The sequence below is a fragment of the Plectropomus leopardus genome, chromosome 11, assembly GCF_026936395.1.
Source record: "Plectropomus leopardus strain MGB_pleo_1.0 chromosome 11, ASM2693639v1, whole genome shotgun sequence".
NCBI lineage: Eukaryota > Metazoa > Chordata > Actinopteri > Perciformes > Serranidae > Plectropomus > Plectropomus leopardus.
In genome coordinates, this window is record NC_142186.1 from 36,734,718 (window position 1) to 36,753,860 (window position 19,143).

Consider the following 19,143-nt stretch of genomic DNA (forward strand, 5'->3'; position numbering starts at 1 on the left):
AGTGACAGATTACGTTAAAGTGTTTTAAATTATAATCTACAGCAGTGGTTGATTATCTACAGCGTGTGACTGATTTAATGTGATGTACAGTGAGTATGCGTCTGTTTTCTTTTTTGTTAGAAATGTCTGAAGCGCGCATCTGTCCTCTCCTCACCTGCAAACATCAAACATCAACCAATCAGTTTATCTTCTGCTCACAGTCACGCGCAGAGAGAAGCTCGGATTTCCCACGTTTCCCCCGCACCCTGAAGGCCTCCTGACCTTTTACCCAGCACGTTACCGACAGTCATGCGTTAACAGCTAACGGTGACGCGTGTGTGCGTGTGTGTGTGTATGTGTGTGTGACTAACAGCACGCTGCTCGGTCAGCCGGCTGTCACCGTTTACCGAATCCGTTAACCGGTTAGAGGAGCAGCTAGCGGGTAAACTGACGGTCACAGCTAGCAGCTAACGGCTAACAGAAAGATGGAGGAGTTTCTGTCGAGCTGCCGCCGAGCCGTGAAGGTAACACACACACACACACACACACACACACACACACACACACACAGACACACATAGACAGAAATACACACACACACACACACACACACACACACACACACACACACAGACACACATAGACAGAAATACACACACACACACACACACACACACACACATAGACAGAAATACACACACACACACACACACAGACACACATAGACAGAAATACACACACACACACACACACACACACACACACACACTGCTCAGCTCTGTAATGTTTTGTCAGTTAGCATTAGCATCAGTTAGCATGACATCCTTTCAAAATAAACTTCCGGTCAGAGAACAACATGTAATTAAAAAAAACAACATATTTGAACTTTAAAACGGATAATATTAATAATAATAAAAACAACAACAACAATAATAATAAGAATAATGTAGGCATGGTCATTACCATTTTTATATAGCGATTATAACGTTTATGTCGGTAATCTGTTGTTTATTTTCTCGATTAATCGTTTGATCATCAGATGTTTAGTGCACAAAAACGTCTTCACAAGACATTTGGAGACAAATGTCCTCTCTTCAGGAGTTAACCTCGTGATACAGCCTCAGCTCCCACTTTTGTGTCTTAATTGTTTATTTATTCATGATTTTTGTAGTACTGTTTGTTTAAAGTCATGTTTTATAGTATTATTAATGCCCCGATGAGCTTCTGTCTCTCAGAACCTCAGTTTATATTGGCTGATACAATGTTTTTAAAAAAATAAAATAAAATCCAGGAGGACCTGGATCAGGCTGGTTCTGGGGTCCATGTGGTTTTGGGGAACGAAGCCTGTGACGTGGACTCGATGGTGTGCGCTCTGACCTACGCCTACTTCCTGTCCAAGGTGAGTGTCCGACCCGTCAGTTCAGGTGTGTGACCTCAGAGTGGATGTGTACCTGAGCCTCTCTCTCTCTCAGACCGTTCACGGTGAGATGCTCGTTCTCCCGCTGCTGAACATCCGCCAGTCAGACCTGGTGCTGCGTTCAGACAACGTCTTCCTGCTGAGACAGGTCGCTCTGTCTCCAGACCTCCTGCTGTTCAGAGACCAGCTGGATCTAAAAGCGCTTCACAGAGCCGGCCGCCTGCGGCTGACACTGGTAGACCACAACGTCCTTCCCAGGTAACCATGACACCTGACAGGTAGACACAACGGCTGCTCAGCCAGTCGAGGAGCCTCCAGTACTGGAAACTCAACTTGCTCTGACTGGGGGTAGGGCTGGGCGATAAAACGATAACGATATCAACCGGGAAATAACTTTTTCTCAATTAAAACATGAGACATTGTCGATAGAACTTAGATAGAACGCGTTCCAGCCATGTTTTGACAGACATCACAATTAGTCAATGATAGTAAGAATAGTGCTGCGGAGAACCAAATGCAGTGAAGGGCTTTGACTGTCGAACAGCTGAGTGTTTGACAGCCACAGCGCTGAAACACATTTGCAGAGGTGAAAGGGGACTTCTTTAGACTTCTGCAGACAACTTTGTGTTAGTTTCAGGTTTAATAAGACTTTGGATGAATTATTTACACCAGAATGCATCGCCGAAATGGGCGACAGCCTGCTCCAGCACGGAAATGTCTACGTGTTCGACTGGAGCAGTTTTACAAACTGTCTCTCTCCGCACGGATAAGCAGGATTTTAAGATGTTTCTTGGATTTTAGGACATTTTGCAGATTTTAGGACATTTCTAGGATTTAAGATGTTTTGAGGATTTAGGCTTTTTCAGGATTGTAGGACATTTCTAAGATTGTATTTTGTAGATTTTAGGATGTTTCTAGGATTTGAGGACATTTTGTTGATTTTAGGTCTTCTCTAGGATTTTAGGAGGTTTCCGGGATTTTAGGGCTTTTTTAGGATTTTAGGACATTTCTGGGATTTTTGGACTTTTTCAGGAGGGTTAGGGCACTCTGGCACCTTATGGAGACCAAATGTACAAAAACCGTTCCCAGTGTGAATCACTTTATTTTTATGGTGAATTAGAAAATGGCTCCACTCGGTATGCTATCGGTGGCCGGATTTGGCTCGGTGGACGTAAGTTGAATATCAGCGCTCTACTGGCCACAACATGATTGCTCACAGTGTGGTTCCTCAGGTGAGTGAGCACACCTGTCTCATCAGCCTGTGTCTGTCCTGCAGTTCAGACAGCGACCTGGAGGGGGCGGTGGTGCAGGTGATCGACCATCACCTGCTGGAGAGACAGCCCTCCCCCTCCTGTCCTGTTACCGTGGAGATGGTGGGATCCTGCACGACCTTGGTAACAGAATGCATCATCCAGAAAGCTCCGGAGATCCTGGACCAACAGATCGCTCAACTGCTCTACGGTAAACACCTGAACACCTCCTCATAACACCTGAACACCTCCTCATAGCACCTGAGCACCTCCTCATAGCACCTGAGCACCTCCTCATAGCACCTGAGCACCTCCTCATAACACCTGAGCACCTCCTCACAGCACCTGAACACCTCCTCATAGCACCTGAGCACCTCCTCACAGCACCTGAATACCTCCTCAAAACACCTGAACAGGTCCATAGTGTGTATATACTGTGTGTGTTAATATGTATCTGTGTGTATCTCTGTGTGTATCACTGTGTGTCTCGCTGTGTGTATCTCTGTGTGTATCTCTGTGTGTCTCACTGTGTGTATCTCTGTGTGTATCTTTGTGTGTCTCACTGTGTGTATCTCTGTGTGTATCTCTGTATGTATCTCTGTGTGTACCTCTGTGTGTCTCACTGTGTGTATCTCTGTGTGTATCTCTGTATGTATCTCTGTGTGTATCTCTGTGTGTCTCACTGTGTGTATTTCGGTGTGTATCTCTGTGTGTCTCACTGTGTGTATCTCTGTGTGTCTCACTGTGTGTATCTCTGTGTGTATGTCTGTGTGTCTCACTGTGTGTATCTCTGTGTCTCACTGTGTGTATCTCGGTGTGTATCTCTGTGTGTAACTGTGTGTATCTCTATGTGTAACTGTGTGTATCTCTGTGTGTATCTCTGTGTGTAACTGTGTGTATCTCTATGTGTAACTGTGTGTATCTCTGTGTGTATCTCGGTGTGTATCTCTGTGTGTCTCACTGTGTATCTCTGTGTGTAACTGTGTGTATCTCTGTGTGTAACTATGTGTATCTCTGTGTGTATCTCTATGTGTAACTGTGTGTATCTCTGTGTGTATCTCGGTGTGTATCTCTGTGTGTCTCACTGTGTATCTCTGTGTGTATCTCGGTGTGTCTCTGTGTGTATCTCTGTGTGTAACTGTGTGTATCTCGGTGTGTATCTCGGTGTGTATCTCTGTGTGTCTCACTGTGTATCTCTGTGTGTAACTGTGTGTATCTCTGTGTGTATCTCTGCGTGTAACTGTGTATATCTCGGTGTGTATCTCGGTGTGTAACTGTGTGTATCTTGGTGTGTAACTGTGTGTATCTCTGTGTATCTCGGTGTGTATCGCTGTGTGTATCTCGGTGTGTAACTGTGTGTATCTCGGTGTATATCTCGGTGTGTAACTGTGTGTATCTCGGTGTGTTTCGCTGTGTGTATCTCGGTGTGTAACTGTGTGTATCTCGGTGTGTATCTCGGTGTGTAACTGTGTGTATCTCGGTGTGCATCTCGGTGTGTATCTCTGTGTGTATCTCGGTGTGTAACTGTGTGTATCTCGGTGTGTATCTCGGTGTGTATCTCGGTGTGTATCTCGGTGTGTAACTGTGTGTATCTCGGTGTGTATCTCGGTGTGTAACTGTGTGTGTCTCGGTGTGCATCTCGGTGTGTATCTCGGTGTGTAACTGTGTGTATCTCGGTGTGTATCTCGGTGTGTAACTGTGTGTATCTCGGTGTGTATCTCTGTGTGTAACTGTGTGTATCTCTATGTGTAACTGTGTGTATCTCGGTGTGTATCTCTGTGTGTCTCACTGTGTATCTCTGTGTGTATCTCTGCGTGTAACTGTGTATATCTGTGTATCTCTGCGTGTAACTGTGTATATCTCGGTGTGTATCTCGGTGTGTAACTGTGTGTATCTTGGTGTGTAACTGTGTGTATCTTGGTGTGTAACTGTGTGTATCTCGGTGTGTATCGCTGTGTGTATCTTGGTGTGTATCTCGGTGTGTAACTGTGTGTATCTCGGTGTGTATCTTGGTGTGTAACTGTGTGTATCTCGGTGTGTTTCGCTGTGTGTATCTCGGTGTGTATCTCGGTGTGTAACTGTGTGTATCTCGGTGTGTATCTCGGTGTGTAACTGTGTGTATCTCGGTGTGTATCTCGGTGTGTAACTGTGTGTATCTTGGTGTGTAACTGTGTGTATCTCTGTGTGTATCTCGGTGTGTATCGCTGTGTGTATCTTGGTGTGTATCTCGGTGTGTAACTGTGTGTATCTCGGTGTATATCTCGGTGTGTAACTGTGTGTATCTCGGTGTGTTTCGCTGTGTGTATCTCGGTGTGTAACTGTGTGTATCTCGGTGTGTATCTCGGTGTGTATCTGTGTGTATCTCGGTGTGTATCTGTGTGTATCTCGGTGTGTAACTGTGTGTATCTCGGTGTGTATCTCGGTGTGTAACTGTGTGTATCTGTGTGTGTATCTGTGTGTATCTCGGTGTGTAACTGTGTGTATCTCGGTGTGTATCTCGGTGTGTAACTGTGTGTATCTTGGTGTGTAACTGTGTGTATCTCTATGTGTATCTCGGTGTGTATCGCTGTGTGTATCTTGGTGTGTATCTCGGTGTGTAACTGTGTGTATCTCGGTGTATATCTCGGTGTGTAACTGTGTGTATCTCGGTGTGTTTCGCTGTGTGTATCTCGGTGTGTTTCGCTGTGTGTATCTCGGTGTGTAACTGTGTGTATCTCGGTGTGTATCTCGGTGTGTATCTCGGTGTGTAACTGTGTGTATCTCGGTGTGTATCTCGGTGTGTATCTCGGTGTGTGTCTCGGTGTGTAACTGTGTGTATCTTGGTGTGCATCTCGGTGTGTATCTCGGTGTGCATCTCGGTGTGTATCTCGGTGTGTATCTCGGTGTGTAACTGTGTGTATCTCGGTGTGTAACTGTGTGTATCTCGGTGTGTATCTCGGTGTGTATCTCGGTGTGTCACAGTGTGTATCTGGGTGTGTATCTCGGTGTGTATCTCGTGTGTAACTGTGTGTATCTCGGTGTGTATCTCGGTGTGTAACTGTGTGTATCTCAGTGTGCATCTCGGTGTGTATCTCGGTGTGTAACTGTGTGTATCTCTGTGTGTATCTCTGTGTGTAACTGTGTGTATCTCTATGTGTAACTGTGTGTATCTCGGTGTGTATCTCGGTGTGTATCTCTGTGTGTCTCACTGTGTATCTCTGTGTGTAACTGTGTGTATCTCTGTGTGTATCTCTGCGTGTAACTGTGTATATCTCGGTGTGTATCTCGGTGTGTAACTGTGTGTATCTTGGTGTGTAACTGTGTGTATCTTGGTGTGTAACTGTGTGTATCTCTGTGTGTATCTCGGTGTGTATCGCTGTGTGTATCTTGGTGTGTAACTGTGTGTATCTCGGTGTGTTTCGCTGTGTGTATCTCGGTGTGTAACTGTGTGTATCTCGGTGTGTATCTCGGTGTGTAACTGTGTGTATCTCGGTGTGTATCTCGGTGTGTATCTCGGTGTGTATCTGTGTGTATCTCGGTGTGTAACTGTGTGTATCTCGGTGTGTAACTGTGTGTATCTCTGTGTGTATCTCGGTGTGTATCTCGGTGTGTAACTGTGTGTATCTCGGTGTGTAACTGTGTGTATCTCGGTGTGTATCTCGGTGTGTATCTCGGTGTGTAACTGTGTGTATCTCGGTGTGTAACTGTGTGTATCTCGGTGTGTATCTCGGTGTGTAACTGTGTGTGTCTCTGTGTGTATCTCGGTGTGTATCTCGGTGTGTGTCTCGGTGTGTAACTGTGTGTATCTTGGTGTGTATCTCGGTGTGTATCTCGGTGTGCATCTCGGTGTGTATCTCGGTGTGTATCTCGGTGTGTATCTGTGTGTATCTCGGTGTGTAACTGTGTGTATCTCGGTGTGTATCTCGGTGTGTATCTCGGTGTGTAACTGTGTGTATCTCGGTGTGTATCTCGGTGTGTATCTCGGTGTGTAACTGTGTGTATCTCGGTGTGTATCTCGGTGTGTAACTGTGTGTATCTCAGTGTGCATCTCGGTGTGTATCTCGGTGTGTAACTGTGTGTATCTCTGTGTGTATCTCTGTGTGTAACTGTGTGTATCTCTGTGTGTAACTGTGTGTATCTCGGTGTGTATCTCGGTGTGTATCTCTGTGTGTCTCACTGTGTATCTCTGTGTGTAACTGTGTGTATCTCTGTGTGTATCTCTGCGTGTAACTGTGTATATCTCGGTGTGTATCTCGGTGTGTAACTGTGTGTATCTTGGTGTGTAACTGTGTGTATCTTGGTGTGTAACTGTGTGTATCTCTGTGTGTATCTCGGTGTGTATCGCTGTGTGTATCTTGGTGTGTAACTGTGTGTATCTCGGTGTGTTTCGCTGTGTGTATCTCGGTGTGTAACTGTGTGTATCTCGGTGTGTATCTCGGTGTGTAACTGTGTGTATCTCGGTGTGCATCTCGGTGTGTATCTCGGTGTGTAACTGTGTGTATCTCGGTGTGTAACTGTGTGTATCTCGGTGTGTAACTGTGTGTGTCTCTGTGTGTATCTCGGTGTGTATCTCGGTGTGTAACTGTGTGTATCTCGGTGTGTAACTGTGTGTATCTCGGTGTGTATCTCGGTGTGTATCTGGGTGTGTATCTGTGTGTATCTCGGTGTGTAACTGTGTGTATCTCGGTGTGTATCTCGGTGTGTAACTGTGTGTATCTCGGTGTGTATCTCGGTGTGTAACTGTGTGTATCTCGGTGTGTATCTCGGTGTGTAACTGTGTGTATCTCGGTGTGTAGCGGCGGTGGTGTTGGACTGTGTCAACATGGCTCCTGCAGCAGGTAAAGTGACTCCTAAAGACAGCGAGGTCGCTGCAGAGTTGGAGTCTCGTTTCCCCGCTCTGCCACCGAGGGGCGCTCTCTTCCAGATGCTGCAGAACGCCAAGTTTGACGTCTCAGGTGAGTTAGGAAACTGTGCTTGAGTTATTTACTGCAGTACATCATCTTTGTACAGCTGTATTTTAGCGTTTGTAGTTTTATTTTCAGTATTTTTTCCTCAGGTCTCAACACTGAGCAGATGTTGTTGAAGGACATGAAAGCTGTTTCAGGAAGTTTGAATGTCGCCATCTCTGTTCTCTACATCACTCTGCAGGTCGGTCTGTACTACACATTGTAATATATTCTATAACTACGAACTGTACTACTCTGCACCACACAGTACTACAGTCACAGTAAAGTGTGTGTTACTGTGTGTGTGTCAGGACTTCCTGCAGGGGGCGGAGTTGGAGGCAGAGCTCTCAGATTTCTGTCTGAAATTTGGATACGACCTCCTGCTGCTGATGACCATCTCCTTCACCGAGAGCAAAGAGCCAATCAGAGAACTCGCTGTGTACAGCCACAGCGCCACCTGCAGGAAACAGGTACACACCGCAGAGTACCGGCTCTGCTGCGTCCTCCTCAGATGCTCATGCCTCCATTGCACCAGCAGAGTGTCGTCGGCATTACGTCTGCGGCGCTGTTATGCTTCGTCCTCCACGCGGCTCTATATACTACATCCATGAGCGTTTTAGAAGTGAAGCCTCCTGCCGGCTGCAGGCCGCAGACTTGCTGAGATCATGCTTATTTCGTCATTTTCCAGTGATTTTGTGGTCACTTTTCCGACTCGTCTGCATTTATAAACGCTTTCCTTTTCTGTTTGTTGATGTTTTTAGTCTTTGTTGTGCTGCGGTCTGCAGTCCAGCCATGAACGGAGAAAATTAACGAATTTTGTCCGTGTTTCAGTGAAAAAAAACATGCTCATCTTGATAATTGTACAGATCAGAATAATAAAACATTACATTAAACATGGAATAGATTGAAGATTTGTCTGTTTTAGTTAAACACATTCTATTAATTATACAGATGAATAATTAAAATTCAGTAATAATAATTCAGTTTCTTACAGTTATGACTGAAGATAGGCTTAGATATGTAGGAGATTTTAACTGTGTTTTTGTTAAAAATACAGTGCTGTTTGTAATCATTATGTTTCTGTCTATTTCGTGTCCAGTGGCTGTCCAGCAGGAGCATTAATGCTCCTGCTGGACAGGAAACGGCGTGCTGATGGACGTAGAACGAGACTGTTGATGTTCAGTTTTAGTCAAGTGAAACATGATCCCGAGTCCGTGCAAGGCATTTTATTTTGAATATTGACTGGATGCACTGCTGCATGACTTGATGCGGCTGCTTTCCGTGTCCAGTAGAAATAGACTGGGTGGGTATTGTTTGTGTCCCGGAGGAGTCGTCAGCACCGTCGTAACGCGGCGTTCACAGACCCGGAGGCATCTGCAGCTGCTGATTCTACAGAAGTGCTCCGTCTGTGACGTTATCTTATATCACGATGAGTTTCCATGACAGCTCAGGTGTCTTCCCTCCCCAGGTGAGCCTCTACCTGGAACAGGCCAGTAACCCCGCCCTCAACCTCTGTCCAATCAGCAGCCCCCATCCACATATCACAGCCTATCAGCAAGGTAAACTCCTCCCCCTTTTACAGCTGCAGCCAGGTGCACATTCGATCTGAAAATGGTGTTTTGTTTCCATCTCTAACATGTTTCCTTGAAACATTGAAACAGAATTTAAGGTGCGACGTCTCGTTTGGTGTCGGTTAATAACAACATAGCGTCTAAAATAATAATATAATAAAATATCAGATTGTTTCTATAATAAAGTAAAATATGTAAGAAGAGACGACTTTAAGCGTTTAATTATCCTCTCTTTGTGCTTTTCTAAAGGGAACACGCTGGCGTCTCGTAAGAAGCTCCTCCCCATTGTTAAAGACTTCCTGAAGGAGCGGGACAGAGACGGTTGCCTTGGAGACAGTCGCCTGGGAGACATGGAGGAGGAGGAGGAGGACGATTCTCGGGTCCCTCCGACCCCGATGAACAGTCTGGTGGAGGGCTGTCCTCTGGACGACGGCCTGCCGCACATCAGCGCTCAGGCGCTGGAAGAGAAGTTCAGCAGCATGACCTCTGACCTCTGACCTGTCCGCTGTCACCCGTCCATCATCGGGACGCCTGTCTGTCCGTCTCTCGGATGATGAAGGTACCGCAGAGACGACATCACAAACATCTCTAAGGAGTTTATACTCACAGATTAAACACACGGACGACGTCAACACGTCCAGTCTGACGTCTGATTTAACGGACCGACTCAAACACACCGTCAACAACATCTGGAACATTCAGAGAACTGAAAACATCTGGAACAACTTCCTTTAGCCTTCAAAATAAAATGCAAATACATTAAGGACGTCGCGCATTTACACCGAACTTGTTTGGATCTGAAATTTATGATTTAAATGTGTTTTCAGTGTAAAAAGTGACATCTTATGTGATGGTGCTGTAGCTAACTATTATTATGGTTATTTTTGATATTATTATTATTATTTTATTATTATCATCAGAGCTCAGTTGATCATTTTCTCGATTAATTGATTAATCGTCAGAAAACGGTGAAAAATGCCAAACACACAGAAATTCTGTTCACTGAAATGTTAAATAACCAAAAATATTATTTAGTTTTAATGAACTAAAAGAACTGCTAATTCTCACATTTAATCAAACTTTTCTTAGTTTGAAAAATATCTGAAATCATGAATTGTTCTTCAGAATAGTTGCAGCAGCAAAAGTTAATTTTTCTCTCAGCTAATTGAGACCTTATTAATGAGGAGCAGCTGATGAAATAGTGTTTAAATAAAGTTTAGAAAGTTTGTTTTTTCTCTCCACAGAACAGTATTTGATTCACGCGTTTACGTTTAATCGGCTTTGTTGTGTCGTTTCGAGACTCAGTATTTATTCAGCGTTTCGTTTTTGAACACACAAACACGGTGGACTAAAGAACAAATCAAAAGTGTTTCTTCTTCTACACCTCAGTGTGGAGGCGGCACAGGTGGGAAGTCTGTTACGTGTTCATCGGTGTAACCGCGCCTGGCAGTATTGTCACAGTGACCTGGTGGACGCCTGTGACATCACCTGGCTGCGGTGATGTCACAGGCATCACTGTTATCAGGAGTGACGTCACACCTTTCCGTCAGTCACTTCGCCCGGTGGTCGTGTTTTAAAACTGATTAAACGGTTCGACTGATAGAGAGTTCGTCACACCTTTACCTGCCTGTGGTCATGTGATCACTGTGATTTCACGCACACGGTACAAGTTGGCCTTCAGGGCTCTCAGGCAGAAACCATTTTAACCCTAACCTTACCTAACGGACAAATGCTGATTTCACTTTAATCAAACACTTCCTGTTGGAGTTTCACAATAAGTGTTTTAGGCAAGAGACCCTGAACCATTGGAGGGATTTTATTGTGAAACAGGCAGGATGCAGCAACAGGAAGTGACAAGAGGAACAAAAGGAGTTTTTTTTTTCTTCAAATGACCGTTTTTTCTGTCCGCGGGTTTTTTCAGCTGATCTGTTGCCTGCAGGCGCTGCAGCAGCTCGCAGCCTTCAAAGGGAAAAATACTTTTCCTAATTTTTTTGACCTAAATATAACTCAGCAGTGTCGTACGAAACGGGCCAAAGTTTCAAATAATGAGGTAAACTTGTGTGAGAGTAAAATCTCAGGCATTAACAGATTTTTTAGGGTTTGGCTGATTTTGGTGTTTCAGATACCGATACTAAGGAAGTTAAATGAGTTAATGAGGCCGAAAACAGATATTTGGAACCAATATGCATTTACAATATATATAATATTTAGAATTAAAATTTAACAAACTCCAACACAAACTTTGTTTGAACGCCTTTAGGAAACGTTTAGTCAAAATGTTCAACATCATATACAGCTTCTTTTTTTTTTTTAAAGTCAGGTGAAAATTTAAATAAAAAATAAATAAATAAAAATAGCTCCCTGAGATTTTACAAAGTAAAAGTTCCTCCCATGCTGATACGTTCTTTGATTCTTTAATAAATACATTTTTATAGGCAATCATTAAAATAAAATGCTGATACAGATAATTGTTAAATTCGATAATCTGTCGACCCTTAGGTTTTTCTGCTCACGACTGATTTCTTTACACGCTCATCTGCTTCAGTCACGCTACACGTGTTTACAACATGCTATCTACACGCTAAATGTAGCTGCGTGCTAACATCAGGGAACATGTCGCTGACGCTTTTATTGGTGATCATTCGCAGTAAAAAAAAAAAATAAAGCTTTTCTCTGTTTATGTCGTTCAGCGGCTTTGGTGACGATGCAGCGACGCACAAAATCCGAAAACACTGACAAATCAGAGCAGACTTTGCTTTTCAGGGTTAGGTCTTAAAGAGACAGGCGCGGAAACGGAGCATTTCGGACGGAGGGTAAATACAGGCGACTCAGCATAATTTAAGGAAAATAAAGTGCTTTTAAAGTGAACATTAGAACATGTAAACATGTTTGAGGAAAAACCCAAAATACAAGAATGAACCTGGAAATGAGTACAATAGGTCCTCTTTAAACACTTCTCCTGACCTTTGACCCCGTTGCCTCAAACATCAACAGCTGTTGGTTGGCGTTTGTATCGACCTGTTTTTGTCCGTAAAGGTGCGTGACAGCCGTCGCCGTCACATGACGGCAGTATTGTGACGTTAATGATCCTTTCAAACCTGTTTGAAATTGTTTATCGGAACAGATTTAGTAAATAAAATCATCAGTGTTAGATAAACTCGTCCAGAGTGACCTGAATCTGTTTAAACACGAAGTGAACGACAATCATTAAAGTTTGACGTTTTGAACTTCCTGTTGATTCATTTCTTTTTGCAGATGTTGCAGGAGATCAGAGGAATCCTGAAGCATTTATTGTGTTTTGGGTTTTTTGCTGCTGATTAAATGTATTTATGTATTTTCTATTTATGTTATGTAATATTTTGGTAACAGTAAATATCATGATACAGTAATTTATTTAAAGGTAAGTCTAATTTATGAAAGTAAACAGTCAAATGCTTATTTTATCTTGTTTGTTTTAATTTAAGTAGATTTTTGAAGGATTTTTTTTAGTTCAGAAAGTAAAGAGGCTAAATCTTATTTTTTGTTAATTTTAGAAAGTAGATCTTCAAAAGATTTTGCTTTCATTGTAGAAGGAAGAGTCAATGTTTTGTTTTTTTATATTATTCCTTTTTTACTATTTCAGGTTAAGAAACTAGATTATGGAAAGCTTTAACTTAATTTATCAAGATTCAAAATTTTGATCAGAGATGTCAAAATGTATTATTATTCTGAGACACCTGAAATTGTAATTTAGGTGAAAATTTTATGTGCTTTTTTTGTAAATATTTTCCGTCTTAAAAAAAAATACTAATACTAGTGTACCAGTAATTATAAATAATCTTTTCATTGACGTCGTAATTGTAAGAAACTGCTCAAAATGTATTGACTTTATAATTCAGAGATAAGAGCAAGAAATCAAGTCTTCAGTTTTTAAGTATGAATTACACTTTTGAGTGACTAATTGAAGCCTCTGTGGACGGTTGGATTTGAAGTTAAATGTTTGTCCCGTTAACTCAGTTTAAATGTTTTTCTCGTGTTTCCTGTTTGTGTTTGTGCTGCCGGACTTTTCTAAAAACCTGACGTTAAAGCAGGCGGGCAGCAGGACCCTGAGGGCACTTCCCCCTGCTCCCAATGTCCTCCGCAGCTGATTTTTAATAATAATAAAGTCAAAGTGAAGCTGACCTGCCACCTCACCTGTCTGCTCAGAGCAGGTGAGCATCGACCAATCAGAGGGCGGCTCTGCTGTGAAATGCAGCTGAACCTGTCGGGCGGCGAGAGAGAGAGAGACGAGCGAGAGGGCGAGTCACACTGAGTCAGAGCAGGAACTCCCCCAGAGACACACACACACACACACACAGACGTCCGGACGCTCACCCATGGTGGTCAGAACACGCTGTGACATCACCGTGACATCATGAGCTCCCCCGCCGGGCACACGGACAGGTACGCCGAGAACAGGTACGTTTAATATTTAAAACTCAAACACCAACAGATCTTCAGGTTTCACAACCAGCGCAGTGTGTGTGTGTGTGTGTGTGTGTGTGTGTGTGTGTGTGTGTGTGTGTGTGTGTGTGTGTGTTTCCTGTACCAGTAAAAAGAGGAAGTTTAGTTCTGTGTTTTTGGAGCCGGCGTTGGTTCCTCCTGACGGTCAGTGAAGGGGCCGCAGTGATGCGTTCGCTGCTCGCCGTGTCAGTGTTTCTGACGCGACGCTCTGAGCGGCCTGCTGTGACTCCTCAGACGAGTCCTGGATCGGTAATCTGGTCTGGCGTCGTCTGTTTGAACACTGCTTTCATCACCTCAGACTGAAAACTGCTGTTTCCATGACGACCGGCGCAGACGGTGTTTCCCCTCCAAACCTGAACAGAGATTTTTAATTTCTCTGATTCGTTGGTTTCACTCACGAAAAGGTTTCATCTTTAGTGTAGAAGAACAGAACTTTTAACGATAAACACTGAACCGAGATCCGCTTGTTCAGACAACACAAATAAAGTTTATTCAAAGAAGAGAGGGAGGCAGCTTTATTTAAAACTGCGTCTGATCACCGATGGATCAGGTGATCAATCAGACTGATCAGGAAATCAGTCCCGACTTTAGCGCTCCTCGTTTCTGGGTCGCTTCCACCAGAATCCACTTCATGGATCCTGGATCTAAACCTTTTCCAGCACCCTTGGAACCTTTTACAAGAGCTTCCAAGCCTCCTCAAGCTCCTCTGGACCCCCCTCAGGAAAACTGGACTCTTGTCTTGTAACCTGAACCTGAAAGGACCTGGAACCTTAATGAGCACTCCTTGAATCTCCTTAAGAACCCCAAAACATTTTCAGAGACCCTGGGATCTCTTTAAGGAACACTGACTCTCATCAGGAAGTCCTGAACCCTCTTAAAGAACCTCTGAACCCCACTCAAGGACCCTGGAAACTCCTTAGGAACCCCTGAGTCCCACTTAAGAACCTGGACCTAAACTACATGCCCCTCTCAGGACACGTGGAACCTTCTTGAGCATCCCTGGAACCTCCTAAAGAACTCTTACACTTTCAAGGACACTGGGGTCTTTTAAAGGAACGCTTAGACTCATTTTCAAAGACCCTGGGATCTCTAAGAAACACTGACCCTCATCAAGAAGTCCTGGAACTTCCCAAAGAACCTCTAAATCCCACTTGTGAAGCCTGGAGCCTCCTCAGCCTCCTTTTCAAGACCCTGTGGTCTCTCCTCTGGAACCTCCTGTAGACCCTTCCTAAAGAGCTCCTGAGCCCCACATAAAAACCTGGACTTTCCTCCACATCTGTGGACCCGTCCCTCTCAAGACTGTTGGACTCAAGGACCCTGGGATCACCTTAAAGTGTAAGTTCAGTATTTTTCAACGTGTATCCTTTCTTCTGTTTTTTGTGCGTCTGAGTGACGGAAACAAGAATATTTTTGAAAAGAGTTCCAGTCCTGAGCTGGAGGGCTGCATCCTCGAGCTGCAGTGTACCCTCTCGGGACTTTTGGCACCTTCAGTCCACGTCCACTGAAAACGCTCCTTTCTGCCACTGAAAACCTCAAGTTTTCCTGCAGCATCGTGCGGAGGATCCCTACAGAGACGGACCTTTTTGTAAACGAGTAAGATCCTTTTTGTGGACGTAGAAACAGACCCCCCAAACCCACCAGACTTCATTTAAAAAACACCTATTTTATCATCATAAAACACACTTCATTCAAGGTCGAAAATAACAAAATAAAACTCAGACAACCACTATGGTTCTGCTCTCCTCTGTTCCAATAATCACCAACTGTGATGTGGTTGAAATTAACCCTTAATTCACCCAGTGTGATGTGAATATTTGCTGCCTCTCTTCACACTAAAATTGCTGTGTATTTAAATGGAGTCTGGTAGAACTGGCAATTGCAATTAAGGCGATGTTTCTAGTCAAACAAAAAGGATCTTACTCTTTAGCAAAGAGGACTGCCTATTTTCTATTATGTCATCAGACAGAATAATCTGAGCCTGTCAGTGGCAAAAACAGACACTTTCGGTGGATGGACGTTGACGGTGCAAACGTGCTTAGAGCCGTTACATACATGTTCTCTTAAATCATGGTTAGTTTATAATAATGTTGTTCCTGTTAGTCATCAAGACACAAAAACATGAAAAAATAGAGTCCAGGTTTAAAAGTACAGAACTTTTAAGGCATTAAGGAGAGTTGATTCACACTTAAGCACCACTGGAAGTCTATTTGAACACCTGCAAGAACCCTGGAACCTCCTCTAGAACCTGCCGAAGAACCATCACATGGACAGGTAAGAAGAACACCTGCAAGAGCTCAGAGGACACAGAACCCTGCTGAGAGTCTGAGGTTTCTACAGTCAGACCCTGAAGGCACCACACTGGAAACTTAACACCCACACACACACACACACACACACACACACACACACACACCTGAGAAGGATGTCCCACACCTGATCTCCTTATGTGTGACCTGTATACACATACACACACACACACACACACACACACACACACACACACACACACACACACACACACACACACACACACTCGTCCACACAGGTGTGGTTCGTAGCTGGGTGGGTGTGTCTTGACCTTCTGCTTCAGTAACAACAAACAGAGGAACAAAAGAGCTCCGCCCCTCCTCACCTGCTCAGATGTGACTCTGAACAATCAGAGTCGGAGCAGTCAGGCCGGTTCGTTCAGTCCCGTTCTGATTCAGATTTTATTGGAATGAGAAGCCGCTCGCCGGTTCGGCCGCATGCTGAACTGACGTGTGTTACCTGCCGAGAGCTGACAGGTGAGAGGCACCTGCCCGCATCTTTAGTTCAACAGGAAAACCAGGAAGAAGCTTCAAATGATCGAAAAGTGAACGGAGTCTGGTGTCAGAGAGAGAACCGGGTGGAACTCAGGAATTCGGGGCTTTTTGTGACGTGTGTGTGTGTGTGTGTGTGTGTGTGTGTGTGTGTGTGTGTGTGTGTGTGTGTGTGTGTGTGTGTGTGTGAGAGAGAGAGAGAGAGAGAGAGAGAGAGAGAGAGAGAGTGAAAGAGTTACTGGTTGAGTTACTGGTTGAGTTGAATCAGCAGATGTTCCAGTTCAGAGCGTCCCTGAGTTTTCTCACAGCAGTAAAACAGAGGACACTAACGTGTACATTTACTCCACGTTATTTACTTTGTGCTACTTTACAAATAAACATTTTACATATAAAAAGTCTTGAAGTTGTTTCACAGTTTCAGATGAATCCAGATGACTGTGCGTAAAGCATCACTTATTTATTATTTCTGTTAAAAAATGATTCATTGATTGATTAATAATTTAACAATAATATGTAAAAATGCACATCCTGGTGCATAACAAGTACTTTCATTAACTTTTACTTGAGTTCAGAAATGATTATTGTTATTGTTGTTATTACTATTTTCTCCAATAAGATAGTTTTGAAGTGTGTGTTTTTAACATCTGAGCTAAAACTTTATCTTACATCTTGAATACTTTTACTCTGTGGTAGTACTTATACTTCAGTAAAGTGTCTGAATACTACTTCAGAGATCAGACTCCTCATTGTGATCTCAGAGGAAGTATTTGGCCACTTTAAGATGTCACACCTGTTTGTTCACTTCTTATCTAATAATTAATGTCATTGACTCAGACATGCAGATTTTCACTGATGTTTGTTTTGTCCCTGCAGGGCTCCTGTAGAGGCTTCGGCCAACGCCAACATCCAGGACATGGAGCTGAGGGAGGAGTGGCAGGACGACGGCTTCCCCAGGTCAGAGTTCAGTGTCAGTTCTCAGTATCATAACTCGGTAATGCCTCAGAGGGCGTTAACGGGGGATAAATGACGGAAACCTCCGGAAGAGCGACCGAGGAGGGATCCGTCTCTCAGGACGGACAGACGTGCCACAGGTGTTTGTAAAAATCAGTCGTCTTACTCAGTTCAGCTGCATAAAGTGAACAGGAAAGAGTTAAAGACTCAAACATTCACTGTCAGATAGCAAAGGAAGCATACACTGCGATTTAACGCTGTTTCAAAGAATAACAGATATTTTACTTATTTACTGTTACATTTTCTATGCTATATTCATCATATTTCACCCTTTCAGTGTTTTTATTTTTACAACAAATGAACAGACACACTGCAGTATTTAAAACACAAATATGCACATACTGTACACAATCATATCCATTTAGCATTCTTTGTACTGTTTCTATAGTTTTCAACTTATAGACGACTTACTTGTATTTAGACATTTTATTTTAATTTATTGTTGCTTACTTTGCTCATATAAATATATTTCTTAATAGTTCAGATTGAAACCAGCAGACTTTGTTTGTTGATCTTATCTCACGTTGTGCAGCTGGAAGGTTACATGTTCGATTGTATGTTAACTGAGCCTTTCAGTACTTTTATTTTCATTTTTATGAGACCACATGAGGCCGTTTCAGATTGATGTGTTGAAGTGTTTTATGAAGAGAGACTGAGCGTTCAGATTGAAACCAGCACACTTTGTTTGTTCTTCTTATCTCACGTTCTGTGGCTGAAAGGTGAAAACTGATTGTTGCTGAAGGTTTCCTCCTTCGGCTCAGATCTGTTCTGCTCTCAAACTGCTCTCATCATCTTTACAAAAACCTGTTATTGATTCAGTATCATAATGAAATATCATGTTATTATCATAATTTTAATTAAGTTTAGTCGCATGCATTTGGTTCGCTGCGGCGCTGTTCTTATTATCATTGGCTGTTCCTGATGTCCGTCAAAACATGGCTGCAATGCGTTCGATCCACATTCTATTTTATACATCTAATATTTAAATTTCGTGATTGATATCGTTACAGTTTTATCGCCCTAGCTGATACTAAAGTAGAAAAGTAAAAGTGAAAAATAACCATTTGACTTTTGAGAGTTCTGTTTTTATTTTAGTCTTCATTAATTTAATAACGGCACATGAAGGAACATTTTATAACTTTATTATACAAACGTTACGCTCAGCAGTTTTTACAGACTGAGGACGAACCAGAAAACTGATCTTCATGTGTAAATTAACCCTTACATTTTTTGGTTCAGGCCTCTCCCAGAGGATTGTGGGAGTCCAGAGGAGGCAGAGAGCCCGACGGGCGGCGGGCAGCGACCAGGTGACCTGAAAACACTTTTGTTTTATGTTTTGAACCAAATGATGAAGATGAACAGGAAGTGAGAGACAGGAACATATATATTCCAAATATAATCTTGTGTCGTCACGCTCTCCCCTCAGCCCCGCCCACCACCCTCGCCCTATCAGGAACGGTCGGGGGCGGGGGAAAGAAGCGCCTGGTGGCGCCGTCGCTCAGCCTCACTTTGGGCCGCAGAGACTCTCACGACCCGAGCAACGATGGTTTCTCAGCCGCTGCGCTGTCAACAACGCCGGATGAGACGCTGTCACTGGACATCAACCTGGAGGCTCTGGAGACGCCGTCAGGCAGCGAGACGGGAACGCTGCCAGACAGCCACCACGAGCTGGAGTGGGAGGGTGAGACAGACAGACAGACAGACAGACAG

General features: G+C 43.6%; 2 protein-coding genes across 3 annotated transcripts in view; both read left to right on the top strand.

The window, feature by feature from the left end:
• Positions 1-51: 51 nt before the first annotated feature.
• On the top strand, positions 52-12,369 carry prune1 (prune exopolyphosphatase 1). Its single transcript, XM_042490812.2, has 9 exons — positions 52-503; positions 1,271-1,378; positions 1,452-1,654; positions 2,673-2,857; positions 7,422-7,580; positions 7,682-7,773; positions 7,883-8,041; positions 9,040-9,130; positions 9,392-12,369. Exons 1-9 carry the CDS (start codon positions 465-467, stop codon positions 9,637-9,639), a joined length of 1,284 nt encoding a protein of 427 aa, XP_042346746.2. The 5' UTR covers positions 52-464; the 3' UTR covers positions 9,640-12,369.
• A 1,018-nt stretch (positions 12,370-13,387) lies between these two features.
• bnipl (BCL2 interacting protein like) overlaps positions 13,388-19,143 on the top strand; it is an 11,438-nt gene continuing 5,682 nt past the window's right edge. Inside the window, exons 1-4 of one of the 2 annotated variants that reach the window (XM_042490099.2) lie at positions 13,388-13,579; positions 17,296-17,376; positions 18,673-18,740; positions 18,860-19,114. In XM_042490099.2, coding sequence (XP_042346033.1) covers positions 13,536-13,579; positions 17,296-17,376; positions 18,673-18,740; positions 18,860-19,114 — 448 coding nt within the window. In that variant the 5' untranslated portion in view covers positions 13,388-13,535. Of the gene's footprint in view, positions 13,580-16,260; positions 16,408-17,295; positions 17,377-18,672; positions 18,741-18,859; positions 19,115-19,143 lie in introns of those variants that run through there. The other variant, XM_088084795.1, reaches the window with a different exon arrangement.

Coding starts and splice junctions, on each gene's coding strand:
- prune1 (XM_042490812.2), top strand. CDS start 465: ATGGAGGAGTTTCTGTCGAGCTGCCGCCGAGCCGTGAAG. Junction 1,655..2,672: donor GACCACAACGTCCTTCCCAG/GTAACCATGACA, acceptor TCTGTCCTGCAG/TTCAGACAGCGACCTGGAGG. Junction 9,131..9,391: donor TATCACAGCCTATCAGCAAG/GTAAACTCCTCC, acceptor GCTTTTCTAAAG/GGAACACGCTGGCGTCTCGT.